Raw genomic sequence first — 12,311 nt, forward strand, 5'->3', positions numbered from 1 at the left:
AGGAGAGAACACACGTGTGCATGTGTCTGGCATACAATGCATTCTTATTTAATGCTGCTATCATTTTCCTCAAGGGAAAAGCCATAGAAATAAGCAAAAATAAAGAAATATTCAACTGCTTCAGTTTCTCCAATACCTGCTTTGATTAAGTGAACAAGACCATGAACACCAGATCAAGAATCAGTGTGGAACTTTTCCATGAGATACAGGTACTCAAGATGCAAAATTCCTGGCAGACAAACATCTGTAACATTGCTTAACCAACTCCAGTAAGGGAGCATTCACGGCCTTGTTTAATTAGCCATTAGAACATTCTTCCTTCTCTTGAGCAAAAATGTGCCTCAGGGTGGCCTGCACTCCCTGGCTCTGTCACACAAGATTCTAATCACACAAGTACACGCGACAAGGAGACAGTGGACTTTGCTGCCAGAATCCCAACTCTGCCATTTATTATCTCTAGGGCAAGTTGTACAGATAATATATCGGGTACCTCCCTTCTCTGTACACACGTCTCCTTTAAAAAGTACAGGACATTACATCCACCCTAGCCCGTTCCCTCTCCGATTTGCGTCGAGGGGCCTCCGCATTCAGTGTCCAGCACAGAGTCAGACACACATGAGGCACCCAACTGATGAAAACACAGATAAGCAGATGAACAGGGACTAGGGGAAGAATCCAGTGATGTGACATAGACTGTGCGTGCCTCAATACCTGCCATATGGCAAGTGCCCAGTAAGTGACACTTCCTGTTACTAGATAATTGCGCTATTATCGTTTTTTACCATGTCTGAATTCCTAGATGTACCCTTCATCATCTCCACACTTCTTAAATCAGGACACATCTTAATGACTGATTTGTACATTTAACGGACTGGTGTTTCTTTCTTTCTCCCAAGTAAGCTGATATTCAATTGGTGATGCAGCTAATACTCAACAGCGTCTTAGAAGCAAGAAAACGCAGTATTTTTCCAGCCATTTTCTAAATCTGTGATGAAAGCATCTGACATAGAAGAACTCCATAAATGATAGCATATCGCCATATACTGGTCAAACAAATAATCGTATCTTCTTCACAGAACTGTAATAAAGATGAAAAGATCTGACAGCAAGGATCTGCAAAGCCACCTGTTTTGTATATAAAGTTTTATAGGAGCACAGCTTCTCTCATCCCTTCACACATTGTCCATGGCTGCTTTTATGCTACAACAGCAGAGCTAAGTAGTTACAACGGGGCCATCTGGGTCACAAAGCTGAAAATGTCTACTATCTGGCCCTTTACAGAAGTTTGCCCATGCTTGTGATAAAGTATGAGAAAGGACAGGGCCAGTGGTGGCTGCTTCCCTATTTGCAATTGTCACACGCCTGAGAAGGCAGCCAGGGAAGTCACTGATAAACACTCTATCAGGACAGAGCTCAGGTGGTAGTCCTGTCAAGAATCTCTGCAGACTCCACTGTGGACATCAGTCCACAGTCAGCAGCCCCCGGCTTTGGTTACTCGGCTTTATATGAGCTCCTCCTCTGTGAGCACGGCATCTCTTGCCTGTGAAGGGGAATTACAAGCACACAGGGTTTGTGACACGGGGGGACTCTCAGGAGCTCTTAGGGTCATAGATCTGTTTATTCCTACACTCCTGTCCCAGGAGCTGAACTCTGAGAACTGTTTACCACCATCTCCTCTCCCATTAAATACACTAACTCAGTTTTTCTTGGTTTTTTTTTCTGTTTCCTTTCACTGCTGGCTCACTAGGAACAGGATGTTCCAACAACATCCCCACTGCCACATTTGGGAGAAAGAGGCCTAAAGGAGGGGTAGGCAGGCTGTGACTTGGTCTGTGGGTCAAGTACGTGAATTTGTGACAACTTCCATTTTGTCCACTCAGTGGTCTTTCTCTTGTCCCTGGTGGGGATGGTGATGGTTACCGGGGATGTGACATGATATTACATTACTGGTTATTTTCACATCTTTACCTTACCTAGCTCTGACTGAATCCCAGTCTAACACCAACTTAGCGAGCTGTTTCCTCTGTTTCTGGATGTTGGGAATCTCCACCTAGAAGAAAGAACATACCAACTAGGATGTGCTTTGGAGTTTTAGCTTAGCATTTTAAGGTGCAATAATTATTTACAAATGTTTTTCTCTAGGGCAAAGGATTTTGTACCCTCAATTTATGTTAAAGCCACTTACTACTGGTGACATTTTAGACACAGGTGCACCACCCACCCCCACCACTCTCAGCTCTTCTACACCGCTCAGTGCAAGCACCCACCTCTGCTACGCCATAGAGAGGGTCCACGATCTCTCTCTCAATGAAGACCTCATGCTGAGAGAGCTCGAGGGCCAGCTGATTCTCAGCTTCTCCGCACGTCTCCAGCATCTTCCTTTAAAAACAAGACACCCAACAACAAACAGATGCTCATGAGGTCAGGCACGAGATGGTCACGCTGATGCAGTTTTGCTTAATGTATGATGGCAACACATCGGGGTGCTACCCAGGAGAGCCTTAAAAACATTACACGTTTAGGGCATCACCTAAAATGTGAGTCCACACGTCTGTGCTTCAAAACGAAAATGACTGTCTCAGGCACGGCCCTTGCTTGCGTGGGGGGATGTGTATGAATGGTGAGGTGGCTACTTACTCGAGAATTAGGTTCTCCCCAGAGTCCAGTGGTTTGAGGACAAGAGTAAGTGGTAAAAATGCAAAAACTGGAAATGTTTATTTCATGAATCTTTTCTGAAGGGGAAGAGAAAAGACCAAAACTAGAGAACCAAGAGAAGATTTACTTAAATGTGTGTGTGTGTCTGTGTATGTCTGTGATACATATATCTAAAAGACAGATGGAAAGAAGAAACACAAAGAAAAATTTCTGAGGTAGAAGATGTGAAGTTGTTGCCACTCTCCTGCCCTCCACCTTGAAGAAACACACGTCTCAGATCCTTTGCTTCTCTGGTTCATCACCCGTGGATCAAGTGACTGTCGGTCCCCTCACAGGCCACTGGTCTTTATTCTGAATTTCAACATCCTTCCCTGTCCTTGCCTGTCCCTTTATTACACGGGCCTTCAAGAAGGCTCCACAATCCCATGCTAGATCAGTTCAACAATTATTTGTTGCCTCTATATTCTTGATGAAGTGGTGCTAAATTCCCATTCTAAGCCAGAAAAGGCAAGAGAGGAGAGCCTTCCACTTAAAACTTCGGACACCAACTTCTCCCTTTTTCACCTGAACTCTAAGTGAGACCAATAAAAAATTTTTAAAAAAGAATTAGGTTCTCAAATCAGGTGAAAACCCAATGTTCTAAAAATACCTTGAAAATCTTTTAAGTCATACGTAAAGTTCATTACACATTGTTTGATGTCTGCTAGCGAATCTAGCCACAGCTTGTTTCTCCCAGAGTTAACGCAAACGCTGCTTTCCTGCTGTGCAGACAAGGCGGCTGGCTAGCATTTGAGGACCACATGACATGAACACCACACTTCCTTTCATTTTCCTGTGGACATACAGCTGATGTCACACAAAGTGCACATGGAAGTGATGCCACTCCACTGTCTCTGTCCTGCCCTCTCTCCTTTCCTCCTCGCCCTGCCCCTGGCACTCTCCATGGGGTTCTTTTACACTAGAAATATGTGTGGTGCTGGTGTGAGGGGGCCCTGGTGTCGTTAAAAGCATGCTCTCTGGCACCCAGCTGCCCGAGTGTGAATACAAGCTTTGCTAATTTCCCAGCTGTGTGCTCTCAGGCAATGTCCCACCCTCTCTGTTGTCGATTTCCTCATCTGTGAAATGGGAGCATTACTATTACTTCCCTCCTAGGCTGTTGTGAGGACTGAGTGGGCTATGATGGGAAAGGACTTAGGACAGTTCCACACAAAGCGTCACTCTGGTGTGATGAGGATGGCAGCAGTGTGAAGAGGTACAAATGTGGAAACACACCTGGGCTGGGGGGAACAGGGATGCCAGCATGTGAGTACATGCTGCCCTCCTCCCAGGCCAGTGCCCCAAATATGGGAGCACGGACAAGCAAAGGAAGGGTGAGGGGTGACAGGAAACCATTCTCCTTCAAAGAATGAAGGGAGGACTGTAGATCCCAGGAAACAGGCTGAGAAGTCCAAAGGCTGTGCCCAGCTGGGAAGCAGGGTCCATGTCACAGTGGGACAGGGCAGCCAGGATGAAAGGACACCAGCCTCGCTAGAGAAGCAGGTGGAAGGAAGGGCAGACCTGCCCTCTCACAATGAAAACAGCTTTATTATTACATTTTTTTATTATGTAAATCAGGATGAAAGGACACCAGCCTCACTAGAGAAGCAGGTGGAAGGAGGGCAGACCTGCCCTCTCACAATGAAAACAGCTTTATTATTACATTTTTTTATTATGTAAATATGTACCTATTGTTTAAAAAAAATCCAAATAATTCAGAAAACACACTCTCTTGAGACAACCACCATTGACATTTTGGTAACCACCCTTAAAGGAAGTGACTCTTAAGGACTAAAAGACTGGTCACAGAGTTTATAAATCTAAGCCAATACCTGAAACAGGGAAGGGACCAGCTCTTTATATCCAAGTTTAGGGGAATAAACATTGACCCTATCAATTACTTGTGTTACCGGCACTTTCCACCATCAAACTCCAGCCTCCTATGAAAAGAGGGATTCTCCAGCAACCCAGTGGCCTTGACCCCAGTTTCTCTCACGGAGTCTGAGCCATTCTCCTGGGGGATGAGTCACACCGTCATGCTCACAGTACCTCTGGTCCCAGACGTGGCTGCCATGCACAGCCCCCAGCCCACCCACCTCCACCAACCCACAGGGCACTTGGCTCTCTGAAAGCAATGACTCTTACCCCAGGAGAGAGTCTTCTAGTTGAGTTGATGCTTCTTGCATATTCTGAGCGAGAGCTGTTAGCGGGAGTTTTTTCTGGAAAGCAGGAAACAGTGTGTTTTTTATTATTATTTGATACCATTTTTCAATGACCTGCTTCAGATCATCAATTGATTTCTCCCTCTAGGCAAACCGCACAGGTAAGAGCCTGTCTGGGTACACACTGTAGTCTCACAGGTATGAGTTGTGTGACAGTCTGTGTCTCAGTTTGGGGCTATATGTTAACTAAAGAAGACTTTCAACGTCAAGTGCCTAGTGCATGGTAAGTATTCAGTAAATGTTAGCTACTACTGTTATTGCTGTTGCTGTTACAATTATATTAGTTAATCAAGTGCACACTACATCCCAGGCACTGGGGACATAAGACATAGACTCTGCTCGCTAAATGATTATCAACATTATCAGTAAATGAAATAAATTGCTCGGTTTCAAGACCTTTTGCTGTAACACTCAAACTGGGTCTTACATTGGCTATAATCCTAAAATTTAGCTTTAATTAAATATCTAAAAATATCTAGCTAAATATCCAAAAAGGTTTTTCTATTGTTTTTAAACAGGAAGCCACTTATTTTCCTATCAGACATTTTTCAGCTGGCAATGACCACAGGATCACCTGATCAAACGTGCTCATCATACAGTCCAGGAACCTGAAGCTCAAGGGAAGTCAATAATGTGGACAGACACCCAGTGAGGGGCAGGAGAGCCTGACCTCAGAGACCATGTCCCGAGCCCCAGTTCAGTGTCTTCTCACCCCTGGCCAATGGCATATCTCAGAATATGGGTAGAAGAGGCTTGGAAAGTAACAAGTGCCTTGATTATAACACCATAATCTGCTAACAACCAATGCTTTCAACTCTGCAATACCCCATGTAATTTTTCCTTCCCAGTAGAAAGGGCACTAAAGTCAAAGACGCACGCCCACCTCTGGCATGTCACTTGACCCTTTTGCATCCAGAAGGCTCCATCTGATACATTTACACATGCATTGGCTTGTATCCTATAGAATATCTCTGTAAGGTTACACAAGAACCACTAATACTTGTGGCTCTGGAGGAAGATCTGGGTGCCTGGGAAACAGGGCTGAGAGAAAGAGAGACTTCACTCCATCTTCTTTTGTATATTCTGAATTTTGACCATAATTAGGATAGTCTATTCAAAACAGTAACTTGAAATTTAAACATAAATACCAACAATATATTTACCCATCTCTCCCTGCCAAGCTATTTTCAAATTAATAAATAATGGGCTCTATCTTCCCCACACGGAAACCCTTCCCAGCTGTTACACTTCTAGACTAGGAAGACATAAGAATAATAGAAGATAATTCACACGTTTTAGTTACACTGCCTTTCCAAAGGAAGTTAAATGTAAGATAAGTGCAATCATCAAGAGAGAGACTCGTATACTTTGTGCAACTCTGGAACTATGAGACTGGGGGGAAAAATCATAAAGAGAGGAGTCTACTTTGACAAGCATCATTCAAGATCTTGGTTATAAACAGACTTGTGGTTTCTATGCCCCGACCCCAAAGCCACTACACTCCTGTTTCCTGCTGTACATAAACAAGGAAATTCTGCTTAACACATGAGCTCATTAATGAAGATGTTGTCTACCAACACTGACCTCCTCCCCACAGAGGGCTGGGGGCTTCCTAGGGTGATCAGCTTTTCTACCATCAGGGATGATTTTAAAAAGCTCTAGGGCCGGCCCATGGCTCACTTGGGAGAATGTGGTGCTGATAACACCAAGGTCATGGATTCGGATCCCTATATAGGGATGGCCGGTTAGCTCACTTGGAGAGTGTGGTGCTGACAACCCCAAGTCAAGGGTTAAGGTCCCCTTACCGGTCATCTTTAAAAAATAAATAAAATAAAATAAAAAGCTCTAAAATCTTAATAAAATGCTTGCCAACCACACAAAAAGAAATAATTCTAAATTTAATATGACCCACAATGTAAGCTCTGCCATGTCAGTGGAGGCTCGGGCTGAGAAGGCCACCTGCCTGTCTCTCTTCTCTCCAATTCCCTCCTCTTCACAAGCACGGGAGCTTCTAGTGGTGTCTTTGGAGGCTGCTCCTGTGCTCTAGAGCCCCCAGAGACTGCTGTGATTTTCTCCATATCACATGATCTGTGTGGTCACTTATCTTCTCTCATCATTGCCATGTGATACCTCTTCCCATGTGCAAAGTGCAGACATTCTCAGAGCCCTGCTTTGGCACTTTTGTTTGAGATTGAAAAAGAAAAGCTAAGGTACTAGGTTTAAAAAATGATAGCCTTTGCCTCCACCACCTGACATATTCTCATCACCTGCCACTAATTTCCCTCCTTTACAGCTCAGGTACCACCTTCTCCAGGAAGCCTCCTCTGACTACCCCCTTCCTCCTGGGGTGCCTGTTCTTGGTCCTCCCATACACCCTGTGCCTATTTTATTTAGCATATTGTTTTATAATGATCCGTATGTATGTATCCCCCCCCCCACCAGGCCATGATCACTTACATTTTACTCATTTTATATCTCCAGCACTTATATGCAGTAGGTGTTTGATAAATATACATTTAATTTGTTTGTTTTTAATGAATATGTGTGACACTTGGGCTGTGTCTCAAAGCAAATAGCAGGAACAAGAAGACATAACTGTGTGAAGGACAGTGACATATTTGGGGCCTGGTGGGTACTATGTGGCTGGAATACAGCATAAATCAGAGGAGGCAGCAGAAAATGAAGCTGATAAGGCAAAATGGGGTCAGATCATAAAGAGAGCTTGGATTTTTATCCAGGCAATGGGAACCAGCTAGTGTTCCTCAAAACAGGTACCACTGGCATTATGGACACTTGCTTGTGTGGAATGATTCTGCCAGGCACTATGGAACATTTAGCACATTGGTTCCCTCGCTCCAAATGCCTATAGTATCCCCCAGTTCTTATGGCAACCAAAACTGTCTCTACACATCTCCAAATATCCCCAGGGTGTAAGTCTGTTCCCTGTTAAGGACCACTAAGCTAAGATTTTTTTTTAGGTAGAAGGAGGACAGGATTGATTTGTATTTCATGAAGTCAGCTCTGGTGATCAGGGTGAAAACAGTGAAAAGGAGGGAAATTAGAAGCAGGAAATGTAGCTCAGGAGGTGACTACAGCAGTCCCAGTGAGAGGTAATCAGGTCTTGCATCTTAGGGTGAAGGTGGTGACAGTCACAGAGGGAATCCCAGCACTCACTAATCAGGCAGCTTAAAAAGGACTCTAAGATGATCCCACATTTTCTATCTTGCACAATAGGGTGGACGGAACTGAAGAGAGTCAACACAGAAGGTAGAACTGGTTATGTATGCCAAAACAGACATCTGGGGAGGAAGGTTTTCGCTGGGTTGAAAATGGCTTAGAAGTCACTGGCATGAATACATCATTTAAGCCATGAGAACAGAGGAGGGGTGGCCGAGAGAATGTGGCTTTGAGAATGAGGAGAAGAAGCACAGTACCCTGGGAAATAATATCAAGAAGGTAAGAGGAGCAGAAGCCCTGGCAAGAGAATGAGAAGGAACAGTGGGGAAAGACTGGGTCTGGTTCTGAGGAACCGGACCCAGCTGCGAGCATTCCTGGAGCTGTGGGTGTCTGCAAACTCCCACTCCTTTGATATACTCAACTGCAGAATCCTAACTACTGTGTGAGAGGAATAACCCTCTTGTCAAGGAGACCCATAAGTGTCTGCAGGAAATATAAAAGAAGGGTGATATCGATCATCTGCATCCTACTTCTTCCTTTTGAGACATGTGGTGACAAACAAAACAATAAAGCAAAGCGCAGCCTTCCTGTGTGCCGCTGAAACTGTCAGTTTAATGTCACAAGGGCCCTAAGGGGCAGTGTGTGCTCATAAGCCAGGAACTTGTAAAAGCAGGGATGGAACTGCCTAATGAATGAAAGCTGCTGTGCTCTACTGGTGCACTTGGGAACCTGCATGCTCTGGACAAATGGATGCTGGAGTCAGCATTTGATGGCTCTCCTAGAGTCCATCCTTCTTCCTCCCTGCCTAATGAATGAAAGCTGCTGTGCTCTACTGGTGCACTTGGGAACCTGCATGCTCCGGACAAATGGATGCTGGAGTCAGCATTTGATGGCTCTCCTAGAGTCCATCCTTCTTCCTCCCTATAGCAGCATCCTGATTCTTCCTAGGGATCTACCAAGCTTCCATAAAGCCTGTGAGCTAGAGGCAGGACCACAGCCCATGCTCCAGGGCTGTGTCCAACCAGCTTAAGCCAACCAGCACATCCCACCTCCCCACCTACCTCACCCCTGCCCATGGTAACTAGGGTGGAATAGGAATGTCAGGAATAGGGAATGTGACTCGATACAGATCAGTGCAATGGAAAGGACTTGGAAAAAGAATTTTCTCCCTCTGTTAAGAAAACTGCTGGAAGCCAACTTGCGACCATGAGGGGTGCACTGTCTAGGGATCATGCAGACACTGAAGAAGGCAGAGAGAGAAGAGAGAGAAGGAAGGAAACGTTGTTCCTGGTGACATCACTGAAATGCCAGACCAAGACTTCCCGTGAATCCATCTCAATCTCCGGACTTCTCAGTTAGCAAGCCAATAAATCACTTCTACCTTCTGAGTCAACTTAAGACAGGCTTTCAGCTTTTTGCCATCAAAGATTCCTAACAAACATGTCCACTCTCCTTTCAATGACATATGGCTCACCGAGTCTCTAAAAGCACCTGAAGAAGGTTTAGTGTGAGAGGGGCTTTCAGCCCAGAGAAGTCTTAAGCACAGAAGAATGTCACGGTCAGGCAGATGTCATAAGCATGAGTGGTGACAGAAGGTACCAGTCCAGAGGCAAATCGGCTGATGCTGCTTGGGAAAAACCCACTGATCAAGGGGGTGAAAAGCCTAGGAGAAACGCAAGAATGGTAGCTCCGAGTGGCCTCTGATACTCACGTGTCTCCTCTCGGCATCAGTGCCATGCTGGCCTTGGAAGCACGCCATCAGGCGCTTATGGGAATGGTGGCACATTGACCGCACTGCATCCAGGCGCCGCTCAATCTGACAGGGCAGAGACAAAAGAGCCATTTGCAGGGCTTAGGAACAAACTCAGCCTCTCCCTTTCGTAGCATCTACATGTAGGGAGGAACAGCATCCTGCAGTCCAACTAGCTCTTGGGTGTAAATGAAAACGGTTCCTATTTACCTACACCAGGGTTTCTCACTACTGACATTTGGGGCTGGATAATTCTGAATGGTGGGGTGCTGTCCTGTGCACTGTGGTATGTTTAGCAGCACCTCTGGCCTCTCCCCACTAGACACCAGCAGCACCACACTCCCCCAGTTGTGACAGCCAAAAACGTCTCCAGGGACTGTCAAATATCACCTGGAGGGCAAAACCACCCCTTGGTACCACTGACCTCAGTTACACTGACAGTTTTAGATCCCTGAGAACTGAATCTGTCTGCGGGGAAAGGAGACAGTCTTGACTAAAACTTGCTAACAGACTGAGTGGCGGCAGTTCATTTATACACTACAGCACCAGCAAAGCCCCAGGTCCAACCACACAGAACTGCAAACGAATGGTCCAGGCCCAGATTCACTGCCAAGTGGGGAAAAGCACAGGGAAACCCAGAAGCTCTCTCCAGCACATGGCATTCAGCACACAGCACACCTGAGAGAAGAATCAAAATCAATGTTTCACAACTTAAATTCAAGATCAGTGTTTTCAAAATTATTAATTATTCCTTACTGGGTTTGGGGTGGGTTTTTTGGTTTGTTTTAATAAACCTCTGAAGCAGAATGGATAGCCAGCAGTAAGAAACACTGAGTTGGGGGACCCATGCATCATGAGTAACTTCCCAAAATACTACTGCTGGGATATGGCTGTTTATGGCAAAGAGAGCTGCTTTTACAGGAAGGAATGCCAAAAATGTGTATTCTATGACTCATGAAGAATGAGTGCAGGCCCTTGGGGATGCTATCTATTTTAAAGAAAAATAAAAAAATTCAAAGCAGAATACATTATGACCCCCCAAAATTTTACCCAATGAGATGGTCTATGCCTCTTTCTCAAAGGTCCTCCCAGCACCAGCAGCTTTTCTTCAGATCCAAACCCTGACCACCAGGACTCAGATCTGGCAGACAAGTTTATATTGAAGAACAGATGCCGTATCACCTTCCTCAAATCTTATTATGATCAGATTTTAAAATATGCGAAAACTAATGCACATCCTTCATTTGCCACAGAGCAAAACAAAAAACAAATGAAGCAAAATTCCTTAATTTAATTTTCATTCCAATTTCCACTAGAAATAAACTCCGTAAGAACAGGTGTCCCAGTCTGTTTCATTCACTGGTTTACCCCATGTGCCTGGAATGCTGTCTGTCATAGGAACAGAAGGTATTCATTTAATATTTGTTGAAGGGACACATATCTATTGAGTCCCTGTGCACGGTACTAGAAAAAAACAGTAAATAAAACTCTGGTTCCCACCCTCCTGGGATTCACAGTGCCCTGGGAAACTCCACACAACCAAAACAAAAGGCAGCTCTTTCAGTGCTCTAACAGATCTAAGAAAGGAGGTAGGAGAACACAGAGCAAATCAAGGGAAGTTTCATATCAGAAACATACCAGAAACAAATCATCTCTCTGGCTTATAAGAGTGGTAATAATAAAAACAAATCACTAATGTCTAGCACTTACCACTTGTCAGCGCCTTCCATGTTTAAACCCTCCTAACAACCCTGTGGGGCAGATACTGCCGTGACCCCCACTTTAGAGAAGTGGAAACTCAGGCACAGGGAGGTTAAGTAAACCCCAAGGCCACAAAGCCAGGCAGGAGCAGACCTGGGATTTGAACCCAGGCAGCTGGGGTTCAGATCTCCTCTCATCACCATGCAACTCACTGCCTTTCTTTCCTGTTCAAAACCATGTTAACTAATTTTATTGTTTCAGGTAAAACCAAAAACAAAAAAACCCACAAGCTTCAATTCTCACCTATGAATTTTTTTTTTTCTTTTCATGTCTTTAAACAGCATTTTAAAAAGACTATATTTGGTTACCTGTAAAAGATCTTCACTGAGGACTTCTGTTTTCTCAGCTCTGTGGGAAAAATTAAGAATTTAGAATTAGAAATCCAGAAATGAAAAGCAACTCATGAAACTCAATAATTATTAGCCTGCAGTTTAAAACAAAACAGACAGAAATGAATAATAAGGGGGAAAATGTCACCAATTTTAAGTCAGAGGCCAATTTAAGCAAAACCAAAGAAAAATAAAAAATCCAAAACTTGCAGAGAATAGCAACCCGAAACAAAAACACATGATCTACAGCAGTGGTTCCCAAACTTGAGCATGCACAGAATCACCAAGTGTGGGGTGGGGTGCTGATTTAAAATGCTATTTCCCAGTTCTCACCTGGAGATTCTGTCTATTCTAATTCAGATGGTCTGGAGTGAGATCCTG

At 44.5% G+C, this 12,311-nt stretch overlaps 1 protein-coding gene across 1 annotated transcript in view; it reads right to left on the reverse strand.

Moving 5' to 3' along the window:
• ARHGAP17 (Rho GTPase activating protein 17) overlaps positions 1-11,946 on the reverse strand; it is a 52,197-nt gene extending 40,251 nt beyond the window's left edge. Inside the window, exons 1-5 of the mRNA XM_008568463.1 lie at positions 11,910-11,946; positions 9,802-9,906; positions 4,837-4,910; positions 2,268-2,379; positions 1,974-2,050 (exon numbers count right to left, since the gene is read on the reverse strand). Of these exons, the coding sequence (XP_008566685.1) occupies positions 1,974-2,050; positions 2,268-2,379; positions 4,837-4,910; positions 9,802-9,876 (338 nt within the window). The 5' untranslated portion in view covers positions 9,877-9,906; positions 11,910-11,946. The remainder of the gene's footprint in view (positions 1-1,973; positions 2,051-2,267; positions 2,380-4,836; positions 4,911-9,801; positions 9,907-11,909) is intronic.
• Between the last annotated feature and the right edge of the window lie 365 nt (positions 11,947-12,311).

Source organism: Galeopterus variegatus, unplaced genomic scaffold (assembly GCF_000696425.1).
Source record: "Galeopterus variegatus unplaced genomic scaffold, G_variegatus-3.0.2 Scaffold411, whole genome shotgun sequence".
Classification (NCBI taxonomy): domain Eukaryota; kingdom Metazoa; phylum Chordata; class Mammalia; order Dermoptera; family Cynocephalidae; genus Galeopterus; species Galeopterus variegatus.